The sequence below is a fragment of the Gopherus flavomarginatus genome, chromosome 9, assembly GCF_025201925.1.
Source record: "Gopherus flavomarginatus isolate rGopFla2 chromosome 9, rGopFla2.mat.asm, whole genome shotgun sequence".
Lineage (NCBI taxonomy): Eukaryota > Metazoa > Chordata > Testudines > Testudinidae > Gopherus > Gopherus flavomarginatus.
The window spans coordinates 16,333,110-16,357,177 of NC_066625.1; the positions used below are offsets into that span (position 1 = coordinate 16,333,110).

At 41.6% G+C, this 24,068-nt stretch overlaps 1 protein-coding gene across 6 annotated transcripts in view; it reads right to left on the reverse strand.

Annotated features, from left to right (window-relative positions):
* Positions 1-245: 245 nt before the first annotated feature.
* The window catches only part of EEF2K (eukaryotic elongation factor 2 kinase), a 50,700-nt gene continuing 26,877 nt past the window's right edge, over positions 246-24,068 (reverse strand). For all 6 annotated transcript variants that reach the window (XM_050966728.1, XM_050966726.1, XM_050966724.1 and 3 more), the window contains 15 exons: positions 23,558-23,618; positions 22,528-22,565; positions 20,590-20,761; positions 18,843-18,992; positions 16,597-16,729; positions 15,677-15,804; positions 14,959-15,154; positions 14,577-14,644; positions 13,861-13,938; positions 12,971-13,033; positions 11,493-11,627; positions 9,763-9,951; positions 9,157-9,281; positions 6,192-6,370; positions 246-3,762 (listed from right to left, as the gene is read on the reverse strand). In XM_050966728.1, coding sequence (XP_050822685.1) covers positions 3,653-3,762; positions 6,192-6,370; positions 9,157-9,281; positions 9,763-9,951; positions 11,493-11,627; positions 12,971-13,033; positions 13,861-13,938; positions 14,577-14,644; positions 14,959-15,154; positions 15,677-15,804; positions 16,597-16,729; positions 18,843-18,992; positions 20,590-20,761; positions 22,528-22,565; positions 23,558-23,618 — 1,825 coding nt within the window. In that variant the 3' untranslated portion in view covers positions 246-3,652. The remainder of the gene's footprint in view (positions 3,763-6,191; positions 6,371-9,156; positions 9,282-9,762; positions 9,952-11,492; positions 11,628-12,970; positions 13,034-13,860; positions 13,939-14,576; positions 14,645-14,958; positions 15,155-15,676; positions 15,805-16,596; positions 16,730-18,842; positions 18,993-20,589; positions 20,762-22,527; positions 22,566-23,557; positions 23,619-24,068) is intronic.

Genomic DNA, 24,068 nt, shown 5'->3' on the forward strand with positions numbered 1-24,068 from the left:
ACATCACATGCAGATGTAATTGCATGTAAATGTGACTGCACATGATACATTTAACCCTTTTGTGAAAATATTAATTTTCTTGATATACACAGTGGTTTTTTTCCTAATTTATTACTGACCGTCAATAGTAGTTGGGATCAGGGCTAGATAATAAAAATAATGTGAAGAATATTTCAGAGATTCCAATAGTAAATCATAATTAAGGCAAATCAAAAACAAAAAAAATGCAATGTTCTACTACAGAATGTGACAAAAAGAAAACTTTATTTGGCAAAGCAAAACCAATAAAACTGAATGACACGAATAAGTGATGCAAACGAACAATTTCTGCATTTCTTACATGCAAAAAAAAGGGCCCCAATTCTGCTGTGCTTGCTCAGGCAAAATTCCCACTGAAGTCAATGGAATTTATTGCCTGATTCAATTCTCCATGTCTGGGCCCCCTCTATTTTTTTTCACATTTTTAAAAAATATATTTAATTTGTTCATTGTGAATTGATTAAAAATACAGTATGCAGCAAGATCATTCCAAACAGTTTGTCAAAAAACATACTTTTCTCTCTAAAGGAATTGCATAAAATATGTTGTGCCTATTTCTGTAAACATATATTTAATTAAAAAATTGACTGTCATGTCTGTTGTACACCAAAATATTTATAAGATACCATTTGTGCCAAGAAGTAAACTAAATCAGTAACAAAATGTAAGATTTTAAAGACAAAGTATTAACAATGACAATATTTTGCCTGTTGAGTTGTATAACTTCATATGCCTCAAATCTATGAAGAAGTTTCTGTAATTATATCAATAACACAATTCAGTCAATTAATCTGCATGCCAAAAGGTGTTAATAATTACCCTCTTTGAGCCCTATGTTTATATTTTGAATTTAAACACTCAAATCTCCTCCTTTTCCTATAGAGGGCAAGTTTTTGTTAGCTACATCATCTCTTCTTTGTAAAGGAAAACTACGATTAGCTTTTATACCTTTACAATAAAAACATACTATCGATATTATTTATTTATATAGTACCTACAGTGTGCGAGCAGCTTGTAGACTGTATGCACATTATTCCAATATTTTTCCGTGGATATACATAAATGCCTGTCACTATTCCACTGTTTCCATGATTGAATGATGCAGTTGTCTCTCAGAGCTGACATTTTCTTGCAACTGTGCTTCCCAGAGGGAGGGAACGAAGTCACTAAGGAAGTGTTGCTCATGAGCATGCTCACCCCTATCTATGGGTATCACCACATTGTGATCCCATTCCATTTCAAATGGAGTACAGCAGAACTGCACCTGTTCCATTTCAAATGGAGCTCTGTGCATGCTACAGAGGAAGGGGTAGGATTTGCCCCTTAACAATCTCTGAAATTAGATGAAAAAAAAGCCAAAATCTTAAACCTAAACTGCAGTTTCCCATTAAGAACATCCCAGCTACCTCACTTTAAATAACAATTGGTGATTCTGAGTGTAAACTTCCAAGATGGCCCCAGGGAAGACTGAAATCAATGGGCTTCAATCAATCATGTGCTTAAACATGTGCTTAAATGCTTTGCTGAAGCAATAGTAAATATTCAACACTCTCTCCCCTTAATAATGACACTGTCATGCTAACCCTTCTGTGTGTCAACCTACACTCAAGATGGTAAAAGGACCCACCCTGCAGCATGTCCCATGATCTATTAATCTTAAACACCTAAAAATCAGAATAAATAAGACCAATAAATAGATCCAGTTGCTGTACAGATGGCACTGGACTCTTGAAATAAAACTATGAGCTTAGTCTAAGATTCTCTCTTAAACGGTATCTAATGAAGTTGAGGTTTTTTTTGTTTTTTTTTTGCAATCAGCACAAATATGTTTTTCTTTAACAAATAGGTATAAAAATCCTTTTTAATATGTTCTTATTGACTTGTGAAAAAACAAGAGATCCTTTAGGATATCTTAGCGTGAACATCAGAGGGGGCCAAAACTCAGGTGTGCAACTACAGACTGTGAATCACTAGTACAACAGAAGATGAACTTTGTACCTTTATGGCTATTTTTTAGTGAATCAGTACACTCAAATTTTACTGAGCTGCTGAATAGATTATTCAGCAAACAGCTTAAATCTATTGTACAGTAATTATAGTCTGAATGCTTTTTACATAACCTAAGCACAAAATTATTTAGAATAGAGGGCTAGTAAATATACATGCATGTCAGTTTCTCTAACCTCTTTAAATGTCCCTATACTGAAATGGTTGGGGCGAGTATTTCTTAATGTTAAATGCACTGTGAATGGCAATGTCACTGGAAGAACAAAATGATACCAAGAAATCAGTAGACTACAGACTTTTTTATGCTATTTTATAGGAAGCACATCATAAGTCCAGTAAGGCGATATGCAACTTAGATTATTGTATTAGGACTATAAGATACAATAGAAACTGTTGCAAAAAAAATTTAAAAATCTCCATTTACTATTGTGCCTGCTCTACACAACGAAATCAGCTCGACCCAGCTACATCAGTTAGGAGTGTGAAAAATCCACACCCCTCACTTATGTAGTTAAGATTATCTGTGCCGATGGGAGGGGTTAGATTGTGTATATAACCTAGAGCAGCAGCTATGCCACTGTAGCATTTCAAGTGTAGACTAGTCCTCTGTGAAATCTTGGCCCCATAAAAGTCAAGGGCATTTTGCCACAGATTTCAACAGACCCAGGATTTTACCCTATAACTTTTAAAGTACAGGTCTGCTACATAAAAATGGCACACCTATATATTGTATTCAGAATTATAGCTACTTTTCTGACTGAAATAAGTTTTTACTTCTTTTCTGAGGCCATACAGATGTGGGAGAGGGAGCTAGAATGCCTTATCAAGAGAACTGTTAGCTAAGTTATGACTGCGGAATTTGTATTGTTGGTGATGAGCGACCTAAAGAGAAACCATCTTGACTTTCAAGTCTCAACTTGATTTTCAGGGCGAGCATTTAGAAAACACATTTTTTCATTTGCAAACTGAAAAGACGGCATCTCAAATCACTTAAGGAAGAAAATAAACATGGTGCCCCCAATGATACCATTTTTACAGAGAACTGCATTGTAAAGAGTGTTATTAGCATAATTCCATTCCTGATTGCGTCAGTTTTTGGGTTTATTTCACAAGGGGAATTAAAAAAGGGAATTTCTGCATGTATGTTTACATGGAAAATGAAGAAGTGCCTGAAGTAAACCAAACATTGGCGTAGAAGTGCTTTGAACTTAGAAATGTGTGGTTTTTGTGAGGACGGGAAGAAGAGGAGTAACCGAAAGAAATAAACACACTGATACTCTGCTATGGAAAACAAAAGTGTGCAACGCAAGCTGACATCAGCTTCATTTTTCTGAAATTAATCAGGCTCCTCACATATAACAGTTAAAAGTTATAAAAGATCAAGTTCATAGATACTGCAACTTTGAAGTATAAGTAAAACTACATTATAGCATCCCCAAAATACAACCTACATTTGTATATTTTTTCCCCTCAGAATAAAATTAGAAAATTAAAATATGAAAAACACAAATCAGTAACAACACATAAAAATACATCTTTTTTTTTTGCAAAGTAACAGTCTATAAAAAATTATTTTTAATATACAAGAGCTGCCTCATTTGAAGTTTCATTCCTCCATCATTGCCCAAGCTTCTTCAGCTTTCTGGTAGTATTGATTTGCCAATCTGCCCTTCATGGCTTGTATTGCCGCTTCTGCTGCTTCTGTATACAACTCACCTAGGAAAAAGCAGTTTAAGGGTCATGTCAGTAGGCCAAAGAAAAAACGTTTCTTCCTCTCTAAAAAAGTACGGGCGTGGGAAGTTAAAAAGAAAAAAAAATGGAGGTCCAGTTACAGGGCCAGACCTTCAGCTGGTATAAATCCAGGTAGCTTCATTGACATCAATAGAGTTATACTGATTTACACCAGCTAAGAATCTGGCACACAATGTTAAAATTCAGAGACAGTGATAACTACTGATATGGCAGTAGAGTGACATTTTCTGATGTCCCTACAAGGATCATAAATTCAATAGGCCAGTAACCAGCTAAACGAAGTCTTATGAATGTTATTAGCAAACATAAAGATTACATAGAGCCAATTAGAATGTCATGCACTGAGAGTCAAATGTCTGCTCCTGCGAGGTGCTGAGCACCCTAAACTCCCACTGCAGTCAGTGATCTTCAAGGGAGCTGAGCAGTACTGCCGAAAGGGATTTGCCACACTGGAGGATCGGAGCTGGTTTGGTCCACTAAGGCATCTGCAAAATATCACTTGCCAGTTTTGCCTCACATTAGCTGGAGCCATTACAGTTTCACCTATCCTACAGCCATGTTCTTCACTGCAAGGCCTGCGAGCCAGTAGCGGATCCCATGGACCCTAAGTGCGGCTCCCTGTCGATCGCACTCTCTGGCGGCAGTGGGGCTGCAGGTAAGGCAGGGGGTGTGGGCTCTGGGAGGGGGCTCAGGCTTAGGGTGCAGGAGGGTGTATGGGGGGCTGGCTCTGGGCTGGGGCAGGGGTTTGGGGGGGCTGGCTCCGGGAGGCTGCAGGTTGGGTGGTGGAAGAGCTATTCAGAACCTGCCCATTGAAGGGAACAGCACTTACTTCGGGCAGCCCCGGCCCCATGCTGCTTCTGGAAGGGGCTAACACAACTCCCATTGGCCACAGTTCCCCGTTCCTGGCCAATGGGAGCTGTGGAGGTGGTGCTTGTAGGTAGGAGCAGCATGTGGAGACCTCTGCTCCCCACCTTACACCTCCGGGGCAGTGGGGCCATGCTGGCCGCTTCCAGCAGTGGTGTGGGGCCAGGGCAGGCAGGCATCATACCCTCTCCTGCACCCCAAGCACCTGCCCCAGCCGAGCCCCCTCCCAGAGCCTACACCCCATATCCCCTCCTGCACCCAGTACCTCCTCCTGGAGCCAGCACCGCTTACCCCCTCCTGCACCCAAACACTCTGCTCCAGCCTGGAGTCCCCTCCTGCACCCAAACACTCTGCCCCAACCTGGAGTCCCCTCCTGCACCAAACTCCCTCCGAGAGCTTCCATCCTCACCCCCTCCTGCATCCCAAGCCCTTGCACCAGCCGTTTCCCAGAGCCACCCTCCCATACTTCCTCCTGCACTCCAAGCAATATTACCAAGAACGGTAATATTACCTTGTCAACCAACAAAGAACTCGGAGTGTTCAACCGTCTATGTCAGGTTGATGTGGCTCTCACACTGAAGTTTTTTTTGCCAAAGTGGCCCCACTTCAAAAATTGCGAAGAGTACTGTCCTACAGCATTGGCTAATATGCAGCTGTTTTATAAGTTGAGCATAAGCCAGCCCCTAAGTGGTTTGGGGGAGCTGGTAGGAGGAAATAAAATTGCTAGCTCCAGGAACCAAATCAGGATTCTTGCCTGCAATGAGTCCTCACTGAATCTGCCTACTCATTACTGGCACACTGTCTGCCAATGGCTTCCACTTCTTCTGTGTCCAGTCTCCCACTACTAGAGAAGGGGATACAAATGAGATGGAGAGGGACCAGCTTAGAGCACAGAATAACTACATGCAGGGAGAAAGGCTGCCGGGCTGGCGGTGTGAAGCTGCTGGCCTGCTTGGGTGAGGCCTGGAGCAGACAGTTGGCCCACTCCACAGGGCTCCACCAGTGTTCAACTGGGCAAGGTTAGGGATCATTCAGGTGAGAGGGGGAGGTGGGATTCCTTCTGGGTGACGATGAAGGTGAGGAGAGGGACTTGATACCCAGCTCAGGACTCAGAAGACCCTGGAACTTGAATGCTCAGTGTACAATTCCTGCTCCATCACAGACTTCCTGTGTGTGCCTCTGGTCCCCATCTATAAAATGGGGATAATAGCATTGCCTTACCTCACAGGGGTCTGGGGAGGATAAATACATTCAATACAGCGAGTGCCTCAGATACTATAGTTGGGGAGGGAGGGAGGCACATAAAAACCTAAGATGGATAGATAGCTTAGAGCCCTCAGGATGAGTCTTGTATTCTAAGGCCTAGTACAGCAAATTCATGTCCCTTAAACCCACCCTTCAAAGACCTTTGCAATGGCATGTTAAGCATCACCCAATGTGTACCTAGACTCATTCAAATAGTAAGGAAAGCAGACAAACACGGCACTGCCACGGCACAGCAACAGGAATGGACCAAGTCAACATCCTACCTGATCTTTGGGGATCCTTGGCCAGGCAGAACCCTCCTGTCATTAACATCTCAGCTTCCCTCGCCAGGAGCAGATAATGCGGCTCATCCTGAGTTCCATCGTATTCACCCCCTTCGTCATAATCGGTCATGTTCAGTGCAGCATTGTACCAGTGCAGGGCTTCCTTCCAGTCTTGGATTCTGATTTTTTAAATAATTTTTAAAACAGGTTACCCTGGGAAATGAAGAAGTTTTACTTTGGAGCTACAGAGCTCAATCCTGCGAAGTGCTGAGCACACTCACCCAATCCAGCAAAGCACTTAACCATGTGCTTAGATTTAAGCAGATGATTAGTCCCACTGAATATGCAGTACAGGATCCAGCACCCTAATGATGAATGGGGCTAAATTCACTTTACATCCATTTGGGATTCACAGGGATGAAATGATGGATTGCAATGGCTCAACAAGTTCATATTGTTTTCAGAGGCTGCATTCTTGTACTCTAGAATCTCAGCTTTCTTTAAAAAAAATAAGCAAGTCTGTAGCCTATATGCTTGTAAAGATAACATTAAAACTGCAAATCAGTGCAAACTGAGGTTTGTCTGAGCCTTAAGAAATAGCTGTGGTGTGAACTGCCCCATTCATTTCAATATGATGTTAATTCTTAAGCCTAATGATAATTTAATATCAGTTTTGTCAAGTATTTCACTGCTGATCAAAACATATAAGAAATAAAAGGGATGATAGTTATTATTAAAAGGGATGATCATATTACAAAGATCTGTACAGTCGACTGAGTGGCATCTTGTTTTGGCATCTTGTTTTGGCATCTTAAGTGGGCACAGTTTGGTTTGTGGTTGGATCTTGGGAGAGTATCACAAGTGTATACACACAATCTCCCTGGATTCTGAGCTGAATGGCTATGTTAATATGTCCCATTCAAGGTTGGCATCACTAATAATACAAAAGGAAGAAGGGCGGAATCCCTGATCCATCACCTGGTATGTTTGGTACTTAGGAAAATTAATCTAATTTTTTAAAATTATGACATTTTAAAAATATACAAAATTAGTGAACAAGATGCTGTGTAGTTTTTGGCAAACCACACCATGCATTTTTGAGTCAGAGCCATCCTGTTGTAATTTTGGCTGTATCAGCCTTTTCCATTATAAACTCTGAATTTCAGGGGCTTGCTTAATAGCCTATCTATAAAAATTGTCATTAAACTGCTCCAAAATGAGACCAGCCATTTTAAAGTTATAATTAGAGCAGTGGTTCTCAACCAGGGGTACACGTAATGCTTGAGGTACGTAGAGGTCTTCCAGGGGGGTACCCCAAGTCATCTAGAGAGTTGCCTAGTTTTACAACAGACTACATAAAAAGCACTAGTGAAGTCAGTACAAACTAAAATTTCATAGAGATAATGACTAATTTATACTGCTCTATACATCTCACTGAAATGTAAGTACAATATTTATATTCCAATTGATTTATTTTATAATTATATGGTAAAAAAGAGAAAGCAAGCAATTTTTCAGTAATAGTGTGCTGTGACACATTTGTATTTTTATGTCTGATTTTGTAAACAAGCAGTTTCAGGTGAGGTGAAACTTGTGGTATGCAAAACAAATCATACTCCTGAAAGGAGTATGGTAATCTGGAAAGGTTGAGAGTCACTGAATTAGAGTACTTGTCACATGAAAAGAGATTTGCCAGTTTAAGACATTTTTCATATATCTTAAAACTTCAAATCAGCCTGGATTTAAAATAACGCCATCAACTTAAAAATCACACCCTTCTCTGACATCTTTTGCTATCATTATTAAAAGTAACTAGGATGACAATGACTGAAAGTGATTAGAAAAATGATTCTTCTTCTATCTTTTCAATGTATCTACTTTGTACATCTTAGAGCATTGTTTACAGGCAGTTTCAGTATTTCCTTGTGTCATTCTGTTTGTTTCCCCCGTTGTTTGGGTCTTTCACAATGCAACAAGGAAGGAACAATAATGTTTTTTAAAATAGGAAAATGTAATGGTAAAACTCACCTGAAGTGACTCAATTTTTAAGTGACTACATTTCACACTGACAGTTTTTTATACTTGTTTTTTCACTGCCCTTTACTTTTTGAGGACCTGGCCCTACTTCCATTAAATCCAATGGCAATTTTATCACTGACCTCAGAGAAGAAATCGTTAGGCCTTACCATAAGTAAGGGGGAAAGTTGCTATAGTGCAGCGAGTTGTGCAAGCCCTACACAGGGTTGCCCAAGGGGGGGGGTCAAGTGGGGCAATTTGCCCCAGGCCCCACAGGGGCCTCCACGAGAATATAGTATTCTATAATATTGCCATTTTTTTTTTTTATGGAATGGGCCCCTGAAATTGCTTTGCCCAGGTCCCCTGAATCCTCTGGGTGGCCCTGGCCCTACATGAGCCTTATTGGAAAATCCTGCCTGCTCCTTTGGGGTAAGGAGTGCCCCATAAAGCAGCAGCAGTGGTGTGGTTTCAATGTGCAGGGACAATTAAACTGCTATGTGGATTCATCAGCCATTGCCCCTGGAGAGTGAGGGTATGCACTCCAGGGTTACTGCAGCTACCCTGAGGTGTGGGGGCAGCAATCTCTTAGCCTTATTCACATATAAACTAGCGTGACTTGAATATCAGGGCCAAATTCAAACATGCACACACAGCTCCCATTCATATCAATGGGACATGCAACACAAGTATCTAAGAGCAGGATCTGTCTCTCAATCTGTGTAACTCTTCCCTTCTGTGGTGATATTATAGTCCGAATTCTGCACTCACTTACACCAGTGTAAATCTGAAGTATCTCCATAAAATTCAGTAAATACTACTACTACTAATTAGCACTCATCTAAGTGAGAACCCTGCAATTAAAAAAAAATCTTCTGCATGGGCAAACAATCTAACCTACAATAAGTTATTCATTCATACATACACAGACACGCTCTCACACACACCATACCTGTTTGAACCAAGGTTTACACCTGTGTCATATGATCTTGCTACCAGAATCATGGAAGGCCGGTCTCCAGCTTCTGCTGCTCTCAGTAAATAATCAAATCCTTTTCCTCGGTTTTCCTCTGTGTCCTTTGAAGGCAAAAGCAGAAACAAATACTAAAATGGATATATCTAAAATTCCATCATTCCTTCCCTTAGTTGTAGGTACAACCCCCACAACCCCAAACAAAGTCAATGGGAGTTGCAGGTCTTCAGCATTTTTTGAAAAATCAGATCCAAGGTGTCCAAGTTGGGCACCAAAAAGTGAGGGACCCAAAATCAGAGGCCATTTCTGAAAATATAGCCCTCAGTGTCTTATCTAGAGCCATGAAATTAATCTGTGGCAAAGACAGGAAAAGAAGCTGGTTATCTTGCTCCTAGTTCTAGGTCTTAATCACAAGGGACCACCCTTCTTCCCTCCAAATGCATGCCTGGGATTGTTGGCCATCGCAGTGAATATAATATTAGTATTATCACTCGGCAGGATGATCTGCTGCTCCTACTCTAGACAGGACACAAACGATCCCAGGATGCTTTACTTTATATTTTGGTATTTTCAGTATTTCTATACCTCTGAAGTGACCTCTGCAAGAATGTGATGTGGCAGCTGGGAATACATGAGTCCTAACCCAACGATGGCTTCCAGTTCTCCACAATCAGCAGCATGCACCAGGTGAAAAAGAGCGGATTCCTGATCCCACTCCTGATCTTTCTCACAGAAACGTCCAGCTTCGTGGTAGCGAACCATGGCCAGATGGACCTACAACACAGCATGAGTCACATTTTATTTAGAAAAGTTAAACAGACATACCAACTGTGGCTCTAATGCAGAGGTTTTCAAAGTTTTTTTTCTGGCGACTCAGCTGATGAAAATTGTTGAGGCCTGTGACATAGAGCTAGGGATGAGGGGTTTGGGAGGGGCTCAGGGCTGGGGCAGAGAGTTGGGGTGCAGGGGTGAAGGCTCCAGGGTGGGGCTGGGAATGAGGGGTTCAGGGTGTGGGAGGGGGCTCTGGGGTGGGGCAGGCGGTTGGGGTGCAGGAGGGGGGTCAGGAGTCTGGGCTGGGGGTGCAGACTCTGAGGTGGGGCCAGATATGAGGGGTTTGGAGTGCAGGAGGGGGCTCCAGGTTTGTGGTGAGGCTCAGGGCTGGGGTGCAGGAGGTGGTCAGTGCTCTGGGCTGGGGGTTCAGGCTCTGGGGCGGGGCAAGGATGAGGGGGTTGGGCTGCAGAAAGGGGCTATGGGTTTGAGGGGCTCAGCACTCGGGCAGGGGATTGGGGCTTAAAATTAACTATGTGCTTAACTGCTTTGCAGACAAGTATACTGCGGGGGGGGGGGAGGGAGGAGGTGAAGAAAGCAAGTGATTTCCTTCACAAGCACTGTGCACGAGTGAATTTAGCAGGTTTGATAATCCTCAGGACAAATGGACTCTGTTTTGTCTATAAAGCAGACACAGGCTGGCCAGCAGCAACTGTAAACCCCACTTAAAAAGTGTCTTCCTCTAGTGGCTGGACCACATAGCAGTTTATGAGTCTCTACTGCCTGAGCTAAAAGACCCAGGTCTGCAAGGAGGCAGTTGTCACACAAGCTTTCACCACCTTGCCTCACCAATGTGCCTTTAACTGTGACCTGTTGGGACTCTTAACAGAGCAGTGGGCATTGGGGCACATATGCATGTCGCAGCACACCTATTACAGCCCCTGGGCCCTTTAAAACAGGGAGCTGTGCTTGCAGGGCACATGACTAGGAGAAAGCACTGTCCTACAGGAAATCAAATATAAGGCTTTTTGCCTTTTATGTAGGGGCAGCAAATAGGAGAGGATCTAGCACACAGAATCTCTAGTTTGGAACACTATAGTAGCTAAGAAAGGTCTATCTGGGGAAGGGAGTGCAGAGGAGAGGGAGATGTGTCATCCCCCTTCCCACCTGCAGAAAGTGGGAAAGGTCTCTTACCAAGCTTGAAACTCTGGCTCCACCAAAATCAAGGGTAAAACTGCCATTGACTTATATGGGGAAAGGATTCCACTCCAAGTATTTTCTATTACTTTGAGCTGTTTAAATCTTCTGTTCAGTAATAAACTCCACTTGAAGAGAGGGACATGGAACTGATCTCAAGCATTGGGGCTTTTTGTAGACTGCCCCCACCCCATCTGCCCAATGGCTTATGGACTCTCCCTAATATATCGACATTGCTCTTTGCCTATATGTACAGTTGCCAGCTCGCTGAGGGGGCGGTTGTTACTATATAAACAATAATACATTATACTTCGAGTTGGAAAGAACAGAAATAAAAGAACCATCAACACCTTCCCAAGGATGGATTTCCCAATTTTCTTTTCAAATTCCAGTGCATTGAGTCTCTCAACTTCCACTGCAACACAGGATGGTCTATGGATGTGGACTCTGGAAGAGTTGTAGAGATTCCACTTCTCCACACTGACCTAAGAAAACCCACAAACTTGTGTTATAACTTGTATTTGAAAAAAAAAAACAAAACGGCGTCAAGGCATTTAACTATGTTACCCTTCAGAAACTGAAGTGTCTGTTAAGCTATTGTTTTCCTAGCAAATCTTTTAATTTAGGGTACTGATTTAAAAAGGCATGTTAGTAGTTACCCAAAAATATAATCACTTCTCTCACCAAAATCTCAGAGCTGCTCTCCATTTCTAAGCACACTAAGGCAATAAACAAAAATTACCTTCACATTTTGCAGGCTTAAAATCACAGCAGCTAAAACCAGGCACCACAGTTAAGCCCAATCCAGCAAAGCCTGTGCTTAACTTCAAGCATGTGAATAGTCCTGTTGCAGTTAATGGGGCTGCTCATGCTTGAAGTTAAGCATGTGCTTAAGTGCTTCGCTGGATGGGTATTTAAATAATAGCATTTTAGATATGGCTTAAACTCAGCAGTATCAGGGAAAATTAAAAACATCTCAATAAAAATGCTGTGGAGCCTGGGCAAACGTGTGCTGGTGTTTGCTAGACTGGTCTGATTCAAACTGTAACTAAATAGTTGTAATACTTAATAAACTGCATTTTTCACGGCCACGGGTGAATGGGAATCACTAGCACAATACAAAATTATCCCTATTAAAGAAAACCTCATAATACATGTTTTATGTAGCATTTCAGTCCATTACAGTTATTTTAATTTCTTCCAACTAAACAGATTGCAAAAACTCTGAAATTCTAATTAGAACCTTTAAAGTAATTTTTCATTGCTGTCAAAAATCTCTTTTCCTTTTTATGCTCAGTATCTGACCTTGGTTTTATTTCTATAACCACAGAATACCTTTAATAAACAGATTATTATAAAAGTTACATTTTGTACAAATGTGAAAACAGATTCTTTTTGAAATCAGAGAGAAAATGCACAGCACCAACAGCTATTTCAACATACTTCAAGAACTGTAGGCTTTACAAAAAAGATCATCCAACCATATTTAGGGCACAGTACAACAAATATAGCAAAGAAAAGAAATCAAATCTTGTTATGTAAAGGAAACAAAAACATAACTGTGTAAGTAAGAAATTCATGCAGAATCATTAGTTTACTCAAGGGACTGTTTTTAGTGGTCACAGAGAGTTTATTTACAACATTTTTCTCTCATTGAAAAATTTAGAAAAGGGAAACAACATAGGTGAAAATTATTAATATAAAATTTTAATCAGCAATTAAAAGGAAAGAAAATCAACTTTTGATGTAGTCATGTGAAGTTAGGTGACAGATAAAAAATAGGCCAGAATGGTAAACTATTGTCTGCAGAGATTTCTGCTCTATTTACCCTTGCAGAACTTCCCAAACTGTCTTCATCAGATTCACGTCTTCGGTTGCAGTTTGAATGGCCCTATGTTAATGTAAAGATTTGTATCATTTAATTTATGTCTGATGTGTTCCGTCCACTGCTAAGGAACTATTTTTTTACCAGCAAAATTAACAGTGACTATGATGAAAAGAATTTATATTATTTTCCCCCCAATTATGTTGCAATCTATGAAAGAAACTTGTTTAATTGGTAAAACTTTGTGCTAGAACTTTAATCCTATAAACTGAATTATTCCATTAGACAGACAAAAATGTCATCTGTCTCCTCAAAGATGATATTTTTGTTGCAAAAGATCTGGCAAAATTTTAAGCACAGTCATATCTGCTCTGCTCTGCACCAACCAAAAAGCTATTTAAAATATTTAAGACAGGAAACATTTCTTTAAAAGTTTATGATTTATCAGAGTAAGCAACAGTCCCATAGAAATTCTGTACAAGTATGTTAACAGTTGACTGCAACATTAACCTCAGGTCATATAACATGCACCAGATCTAGAAAGCAGGTGGTGAGATAGTGGTGGTCTTTGAAAGTGAGCCATACTCATAGATCTTCATTCTAAAAAGTAACCTTTCACAATGCATGATTGTAAAGCACAATACAGAGCACCTCAAGAAACAACATGCAATGTTGGAAATACTCTTTCCCTGCAAGCAACTCCAATAACATATTGGAGTTGAACAATCTATTTTAAAACATATGGGAACGTCTTTCCAATTGTTGTCCATTCACTCATTGCACAGGTCAGATCAACAGGATGAAAAGGAAATGCAAACTCTTTTACTAAAACTACCTGCAATTGGGGTGGGGACCCCACGGGGTCTCGTTAAATCCGAAATAAAGATCCTTACCCTTTCTCGATGATCCATATCTTCCAGGTCACTTCTCTTTTCACTGGGGCACCCACTGTCTCCACCATTTTCAGAGTCCTACAGACCACCAAAATAAAGGCACAGCATCAGAGTATTAGTACATTCTCTTGTAAGGATCTCATCCTGCAGACTCTCACTCAAGTAAAGTACCACTAGGTCAATGAAGGCCAAAAGGAAGGTTGACTTTGTTTTTATGTGTCCTCTCTTGGATTCTGTGTGTTTAGTTAAGGAGTAGAAGTTTCAGTTGCAAAGCCTCTGTCTAGACTAGGAAAATACCCTAAAAAGCCTGTAGTTGTTCCTTCCAGTGAGTTTTTCAAACAGGCATTCACAGAGACAAAATCCATGAGGACATTATCTGGCTTTCACACCATAGAAGCATGCACAAACCCCAGAAATATGACATTGGTGCAAGGAAATGGATAGACACCTTTACTTTGCATTAAAATGTGTTGGACATAAATGAACTTCTAGAGGAACAGAGTGAATAACTGGCCATACTGTATTTTTGATTAAAATATGAAATGTTCTCCCTTTATTAAGGACAGCTGGTGAATACAGCTTATGTGGCTTTCTACAGCACTGAGGACAGGCACATAGCTTTTATTGTTTCTATTGAATGATGCCCACAGGCAGTCCTTTAAAGAGTCATTTACCGAAGCAAATGCAAACTCATCCTTTTTCAGAAAACCACTTACCCTTTGGTTATCAAGATGATCATGGTTTTTGTGAACCAAGTTATCCACTTCACTGAACACAGGCCAGTCTAAGAAGAATAAATTTTTGTTTGTTATTCTAGAAATAGATGATGATATGTCAGGAAGGAGCTGTGGGTAACATAATCTTACTTCTATTAAAGAGTTTTCATGAATACATCTCATTAAGTTGAAATATAGACATATTTTTGGTTCTATTATTACTTAGCAGAAATGTGTTGAGACATGGCAATGGTGGAAGAGGAGCTTTTTGAATAAATAAAGCTTGACACTCAAAATTAAAATCAGTTTCTGTTGAAACACCCAGGAGCCCAAAACTAACTTTCACAAAGTTGTATATAGAGAAGGCAGATGGCTCACTCACGAAGCATGTCCATTTTATGTGGTGTTGCTGAGGAGGGAGAAGAGGGTAAGGAGTCAAATGCCACATCACTCATGCTCTCATCTCCAGAATTTTCAGACAGGCGGAAAAGCAGAGGAGGCCGACTACCAGAAATCGTTCTCACCCGGCTACTGCCACATTTTTCCTCTGTGCCACGTACAATTGTCTGAGCAGATTCCTTGGTAAAGGAACATGAAAATCCTATTACTCACGCTTTCCTTCACTATATTCTGAATATGGTGTATATATGAACACACACAAATATTTAGTAATGGGCTCATACATATAGATATATACATGCACATGCATATATATATGTATGTTTTTCATTTATACATACAACAGATTAAATACTAGCCCCACTGAAGTCAATGGGAGTTCTGCTATTGATTTCGGTAGGGCCAGAATTTCACCCCAAAACTATAGTCCAGATTCTGCATTCCTTAATCAAGTAAAACTCCTGTAGAAAACAACTGGAGTTTTGTTCAATTAAAGAATGAGCAACTTGAGTCTTTGTTCCCATAATTATCTGTTGTCACCATGATCTTCAGAAACTATTAATGGTTTGGGTGCTTTAAGATCTATTTTATAAACACGCTGTAGGATTTCAGGCTCATAGCTACAGCATCAATTTAGGATCCAATAGTGGATAACTCAGCATCAGGCTACTATATTTTACACTTAGTACAAAGAAACTTACAAGCAGTTTGTTACTATGATCCAAGACATGCTTCTCTTTAGGTGAAAGATCAAAAGGTGTAAGTCCCATACTTTTGCAAATCTTGTTACAGGCATGAGAATGAAAGAACAAAGCCATACCCCGTACACCTGGCGATAATAAAAGAATTTAGTGAAGAAAGATTTTATCAACAAGAGATTAGATTTTAGAAGCCCTAAATGCCTTCCTTCAGATTATTCATGTAGCTATGTCACAATATTCTGGATCCCTTTCAATTTTAAAATACTACAGGCCTAAAATAGAACTACCCCAAAACAAACACATACTTTCTATTTTAAAATCTCGGATAGCTTTTCTCTATCATCCCTTTAAATCAATGTCTGCAAAAACGTTAAAATCTTCGAAGCTCTGGTTCTAATGAATGTAAGATATATTGCAATAAACAATTAAAAAAACAGGGCAAAATTCAATCCCATACAAAAGACTCACACAAACTGTAGGCAGATCTGAATGTGAAAGCAACTAGATCTTAAATTGTAAACAAGGTTATTCCTCCATCCACTCTGCTGGTGATTTGGCAGGGAATTTACTGCTTTCAACTGCAGGAAGCTTGTTAAATTACATAATTTTGCTGGTTTAAGACTGGAGCTGGCAGGATGCGGAAAACGTTTTTCTTTTTAAAATAGGCACCCTGAGTCAAGACCAATTTTTCTATTTTAAATCCACCATTTTCCAGAGCTTCACACATGGTTATTGGGGTACCTTCCGATACATAATGACACAAATTAGCAGGCACTGGAGGTGGAAATTTCCCAGTTGTTCATATTCTGAGTATCAGAAGTTTGCCTGTGCTCCTCATACCCATGTTAGAGCTACTCAGCAGACTACTCAGAAGGAGAAAAAGCATTCATAAAAATATTAACTAGCACTGTTGATTTTACCTAGGTTGCCATCTCCAAAGTCTGTGCCACTCTCTGTGTGGATCTGTGGGTCTGTATAAAGATCGCCAACTCCCTGGATATCAACAATAATGAGCTGGTGTCCTGAACGCTCAAATGTGAAGTGGCTAAAGGCCTGTAGGGAATTGTAAAATAATTAAGTGACAGAGAAGGAAATCAAGACAATATAAATGGGTGAACAGGACGTGAACGAGGAAACAATCCTCATTTAATAGAGAGCAACAAGATACCTGACTATTTTTCTATTTTATTTTTTTTCCATTGACACCTTAAAGGCAATTTATTATGACATCCTGGGCCTGATTCACCACTGATAAACCAGTGTAAAGTTGGAGTGAGCCACTGGTGAATTAGGCCCGGTGTAAATATAAGGATAATAATAGCTAGAGATGGAAAAGTCCTATTACAGCAGAGTCCATCCCTTGCAAATGCAGGGTACAGCCCTCTGAGAGGGAATCAAACCAAGACCACACTTGGTGGCAAATCCTGGTTGCCTTACTCATGGGAAGTCAACAAGACAGCTTGTGTAGGAAAGCCAGAAGGATTTGGCATGTGGCCTTTAATTTTAACTCAAAGGCGGGAAAGAAGCACAGTCTATTGTTGGCAAACTGTCTGGCTGAACATTATGCTGCAGATTGTATGTGAAGCTGCATTATCCTCAATGAAAAATATTAACTAAAAACAAGGCGTAAGCCTAAAATTAAATACTTGGGGAAGGGAGGGTTGTTCCCCAGGATCAACATGGGGAGGGGACCCTTTGTAAGCCGATCTCTAACATGGAAAGGGGGGCATGTCTCCAGCCTGAACCTCACACAGTGGGGAGTGGATAGGCTCTGGGGCAAGAATGGGAAGGAAGGCCAAGTGGGCGAACTGAAGAGGATAAGCATCATTCCCTCCTCCCATACTGGGAATTCTATTTTCTGATGGAGCCCTACTCCTTTAAAAGTGGAATTCAGAGACAGCTGTTGAAGGACAGAACTAAGGAGAGCAGCAGCAGGTTGTGGAGTCACAGAGGCTCAACACAAACAGCCCTCCACCTCCGGATCTCAGGGCTATGGAGTTTGGGGGCCAGACCGCTGTGCCTTCTGTGGGTAGGCAGACCCCATTCCCCAAGTGCCAAAGAGAAATGTAAGCATGTTCACAGAGCTTTCCTTTTTCTAGGGCCCCCTTGTGTGAGCTCTCCTAGAAGGTGCAGTGATCTGGCTCTAGGAACATAATTAAGACTGCAAAATATATGACTGGGCTCTTTAAATATTGTATTTTAAGTGTGCCAAGCACAAAATTAATCCTGTTCTTTTGCATACAGCTGGGACATTTGGCACCTCCTAGGAAGGCCTCCAGAAGGACTCTGTATTTAATTTTAGGCTTACACCATTGTTTTTAGTTAATATTTTTCATTGAGGATAATGCAGTTTGTTTTAGATAAACATATTTAGTGCAGGAAATCTTATGAAACATTTTGTTCCCAACCTCTGAAAGGACTGTGCAGATTCCACAATGTACAAAAAGCCAATGAGGACATAAAACCCTCCATCCACATTTAAGCAACGAGGTGAATATGAGAACCACTTTAAAATGTTGCTTGTGTGGCACTTTCTACTATTTGTTTTAATCCTCTTATTAGAACCATGAGATTTACATGGATCACATGGGTTGTTTGTTTATTTGAATAAGCTGCTTTATTGCTACAGAAACAACTCCTGGTTCACTTATTCAGAGGCTGGAATTAATGGACCAGATCCTCAGCAGGTGTAAGTAGGCTAAAGACAACAGAGCTATGCTGATTTACACCAGCCAAGTATCTGCCCCCTCGTTCTTATCTATTATACTGATTTAGTAGAAAACCATTCAGAATCTAAAGCTTGAACTCTTTTATTTCTTTTAAAATCTGAGTTTGCAAAATCTGCCCCTGCTAAGGTTGGATACTAACTAAAATAAGGCTCAATATGACAAGGCGCTGAATGCTTTCACCGAGGTGCTGAGCACCCTCAACTCCCACTGAAGCCTGTGTAACCCAAATATTCTAGGCAATCCTCAGGAAGCACTCAGAATCTTGCAGGATCAGGCCCTAAATGACAAAGCCTGTGCTGTAACTGGATACATTAATTCTGCACCATTCTTGAAAATCTGCAATGTCTTTTCTTGGCAAAAACAAGTGGATCTCTCAGTAAAGCCAAGCAAATCCCTGCAGCAAGCAGGGAGCACTCCGAGCAGCGCTAATGTCTCACTTGTGGGGTAAGGCGAATGTTGTCATCTCGTACGAATCCAGAGTTTGAGTTGTATTTGATGTATTTTCCCTCTATGTAATGTTCCAAATGAAAGAGGGGCTTTCCAGGTCTGTTTTTCATTTCAATAATGCTGGTCTGCACTATGTCAACCTGGGAAAGGAAGTAAGAAACTTTGACAAAGGAGCACTCCGTTCAAGGAAAGCATGTGAATTGTGCAGCTAAGCAAACTTTGGCAATGAACAATTGCAAAGACTTGTTTATTTAACAATGAGAGTGAAGAGTCATGCGCTTTTGGGGTTGCTGGCAGAATTACATAAAGCAACGGCAGTCCCTGAAAAACAATTCACTTCTATTTTTGCTTGAAAGAACAAAAGACAAATCCTTCGGAAAAGCTTTTAGCAGACACTGATTTTTACTGGGGACTTCTGAAGTGTGTTATGAACAATCTGTATACTCGCACTCACCCACAGATGGACGTGGCACACAATTTGCAGTAACTACTGCATGCATGACAGCAATGGAGTGAAGACCTGCTCTTTGTCTTTTACCATTCACAAATTCAGGGTGATTTCAGAAACCCCTACCTCCAAAGGAGAAACGATTACAGGTCTCTTTAAGTGACTGGATCTAGCTGATTAATTTGCAGAGGTTAAAGAACCTCCTGATGGCCTGTACATTTGCTGCTCAAAATGAAGATCACTTGGAAGTATGGGGGAAAGATCTCTTTAGCAATAAAGGGCTATTGCACCCTCAGATATGCCTGGTCTGCTCCTCAAAAAGTAAATTCAGAGCCATACATGTGATTACAAAGCCAGAATATGACTTTTATTCTTTTTATTGCTGGTAGATCCTTTTTCCATTCCTCAGACATCTATGTTTGGGAAGTTCTTGCCTCCTCTGAAATACCATCTATTAAGTATTTGCTGGGCAAACACAGAGGCAGGATTCAATTTCAGTCAGTGGTCTAAAACTGGTGTGAAATCAGAATCTGGTCCACAGCTTTGGATGCTGTTTCAAGTAAAAAAAAAGAGTAAGGACTGTAGAACTGAGTCCATACATATAAATGTCACAATTTAAACACATCCCTTGTAGGGATGAAGATCTTTCTAGTGCATCAAATATACCTTGTTTTTCTATTGCCACCATAAGCTTTTATGGATGGATAGCTCAGCAGTTTGAGCATTGGCCTGATAAACCCAGGGTTGTGAGTTCAATCCTTGAGGGGGCCATTTAGGGATCTGGAGCAAAAATCTGTCTGGAGATTGGTCCTGCTTTGAGCAGGGGGTTGGACTAGATGACCTCCTGAGGTCCCTTCCAACCCTGGTATTCTATGATTTCTATTGCAGCTAGCAGTACATTTTGTAGCATTCCTGGTTCTTGCTACAGCAGGGATATCCCTGGAGCAGGTGTCTAGAAATCTTGACTAAAATGCCTTAACTTTGCTTCTGGAAGTTCTCTGTTGGTAGGTTAGGTATTTGCATACAATGCCCTTAGAAAGCACGAACGCAACCAACGATATAGCACATGCATAGCACTTTCTGCACTTTTTGTTAAAATTCAACTACCGTAAAAACAATTAATGAAAAATGTTCAACGTGACCCACACGGATTTAGCTGAGCAATTAATTGGCATTAACCTTAATGGGATTTGCACAGATAAATCCCAGTGAACTGGTTTGAAAACTCACCCCTTAAAACAGAAAAACTGAATTTCTTGCTCATTGGTTGGCTTGGTGCTTTGTGGTACCTGTTTTGGTGGCTTGTGCCGGTTATACTCCTCTCCCCAAAGTTTTGCTTCCATCTGAAGTCGGACATCCTCAAAGTATACATCCCTGTCTACAGTCTCGATGTATCGCTTGGCAACATAGTTAAATGCACCTTTCCAGTTCTGAGTGTGTAAAAAATTGGACAGCTTTTTCCTGAAAGGCAAACCAATTGCAGATGAAGGGAAACTGAGAAGTTTGATTCAATATTCCCCATTCCCTCGCCTCCCAAAACACCAAAATTCAACGTGCCAAGTTCTTCCCTCAACAGCAACCTACATCGGGATCTGACTGACGAGACTGAACAGAGATTCAAGCTGAAAAAGACGACTGAGCACATATCAGGGAGGAGGGAGAAAGCCGCATCTTGCATGAACGCTTTGCAACATGCTAAAAAACAGCCTGCGCACAGCAGAACAAACACATGGCTCGGCTGCTGTAATGTAGTACTGCTCCCTACCCTCTCACTTCCCTTCTGATCTCAAACCAATGCGTGAGTCAATGGTGTTTGTCTCAAGCACTTGTTCTAAACCAATCACTTTGTCTTGCAGAAAATTAAAGGTGATTTTAAAACTTTAACAGAGAGGAAACAGCGCTTTTCTCCTCTGATAAGGGCAGACTTCTGCTTATAGCTATTCTTGTGTTACACACAGTCACTCTATGGCGAGGAACAGGTGTTGCAGATTGGAGTCCTTTTGCTGCACCTCTGAAGCTCTGTCAACATACAAGTCCTTAAGATGTAAACACTTAAGAGTGAAGAAAGAAAGACTTTGACTGGAGAGGGGCTGCTGGATGCCAGCTAATGCAAGTGCATGGGAGGCTACAGGGGATGCCAAAAAAAGGGTCAACTAGAAAACAATAGGTTTATAGACCTTACAGGCAATACTTTTGAGTTTGGGGACCTCTATTCCATTCACTCTCTCCTTTCATCTTTCCCCAGCAGGCCAACAGTAGGGTGTGCTATGTTATTCATATAGGGCTTAAGGGAGAAAGAAAGAAGATGCACATGGTTTTTCTGCTGGGTGATTTAATTTAACAGAGGTGATGACAAAAGATCTGAAGATAGACCAGAAGCAGAAGCTCCTGGCAAAATTGGGGGTGAGCAGCAGCAGTCTGGAGGATGAGGTGGGGAAGGTAAAGTAGTGTCTGAAGTCATGTCCAGCTAGCTTCTGGTGGTTCTCAAACTATGACCAGTGGTCAGCAGTGGTACACAAAACCTTTTGGGTGATCTGCAGAATGACACTTTTGAGAGCCAAGCAGTGCCAGTTAAACTCCTCTCCTTCCCAACACGTTGGGAGTGGAGGGGAGCCTATGAAAAAATCTTCTTCTTGCCAAGTAGAGCAGAGCGAAAATACCAGAGAGCTACTGCTGCCCAGGAAGGGCGCCCACCACACTCCTGCTGGGGCAGACAGACAGTGGCTGTGACACAGGCCCTCAAAGGAAGGGGACTATTCAAAGCTACTGTTCCAAGACTGCTCTAGGAGAGATCATGCCTCATCTCCGAGCATACACCAAGCATGCTCACTGCATTCCCCGAGAACGCTCACTCTACTATCCCTTAGGACAATGCAGCACGCTGTCCCTTCTCTGGTGTTCCCTATGCTGTGGCTAGTACCCCGGCAAAAAACAGGGAGAAGGAGACAACTGCAACTGTGCCTGGCCTCTGTCAGAGAGCAAAGCTAGGAGGCTTGAGTCCTCCTGTCCTTGCACACCGATGCAATGGCCAGGCACAATTTGGGCCACCCACCGGAACTGTAACCTGGTTCTCCACCCAGCCATACTCTCTCCCAGCAGGGAATTTTACTTTTTCCCCTGTGTTCCCTTGCCCCATGTCAGAGAGAACAATTACATTAAAACTGCTGCACTCACAATACAGGAAAGACTACGAGGAGGCCAAAAAGAAAAAGCCAGTGGATGCTTACGTTCTGAAGCACTCCCGCATTGCTCCACGGCCAAAGGGCTGAAAAAAATCCAAAGACAGTCACTGCCATAAAGTTACTCTTTAACAGTATTTGACATTTCCACAGCCCCTTTCCTCCTGCAAGATATCCAAGCACCTCACACATTACCGACATACAACACAGCTTGCAATGCATCCTTCTCTGAAATAGAAGGTGGCCCAAAGTAGAGGGGATGGGGAATTTGGGGAAAGGCACCTGGGGTAAACCTCCCTCTTCCAAGGAAAAGTGCTATGGATCTTTAATATCTCTGAGGACAGACAGGTTTTTGCTCTTTAAGGTCTGATTCAAAATATCCTTCCAGACTTGAGTTAGCTTTTTTGTGACTGCCTAAAACAGCTGACTTCAAAATTCTCAAGCCCAAATTTAGCTCTGGATGTCCAATGTGACCTGCAGATTGACACCACTCTAAATACATGCACTTCGGCAGTAACATGGACCAAGCAGCTCCCAAAACTTCTCAAGTGACTCCTTGTTTTAAGCAGTAGGTGATGGTGGTCCTGCCCTCATCAGCAGAAAACCCACGCAGGTTTTTCCCTAAGAGCAGAAATTATTTGGAAGCCTCAAAAAGACAAAGCTGGCCAGACTGTCAGGCAGTGGGCTATTGGTTAGAGTCCTGGGCTCTGCCTAAATCACCCATGCAAGCAGGAGTGGGGAGTGCTGAGGAGGCAGCACACTGAACTCCTGGATGGGAGTGTATGCCTCACATCACTTGTCTTTGGCTGGCAATTGCATGGCTGCTGCTGCTGGACAGGGAAGAGCTGCCCCTACATGCTGCTCTCCTCCGGTGAAAGGAAGGGTACTGTGCACAGACCCTTAAGGGAAAAGCAGAGGAATAAAATAATAAAGGGAATGATCCTGTGGCTTGGAAGCCCCTGTTAAAAAACCTCTGGTAGGCACCTTCCCCTAGCTTAGTCTATATTAAGAAGGAACTAATAAATACCTCCACTACTACTAATATTAATAGAAAAGACAGAGACAAATGGGCTCTTACTTGTGAAGCCATTTTGATGAGAACTTCATCTTCGACCCACTCCCCAGTAACTGCGTTGTACCTGCACAGTCAGAATTCACACCTCTTAGTACAAGGCACAAGGACCCAAAAGACTTTCCTCTGTATCACAGCTGATCCTAGCTGACTGGCGAGTTGATGTAAGATTCTTCTCTCTGCTCTATCCTACAGAACGCTGAGCCTCTCCACTCCCCAAATCTACATGGCTGCCAATATATGACTTAGGAAAGAACACTAGCAAATGGTCTCCTCAGAGGGCCACTCTGAGGCTTGGCCAACAAAAATCCTCTACTCCAGAGTCCATGTAAACTCTGCAGCAGAAACTAAGACCCTGTCCACACTACAAAATTGGCCTGCTCCTCCAGGCTGCTCTTGCAGGGTATAGAGGGTGGAAATGGTCCTCTGAGAATATTTGCTTCACAGGGGTCCTTCCTGGCTGGTGCAGAGCTGGCCTAAGATCTCTACACCAGCCCTGCTCCCAGGCCCTGGCATA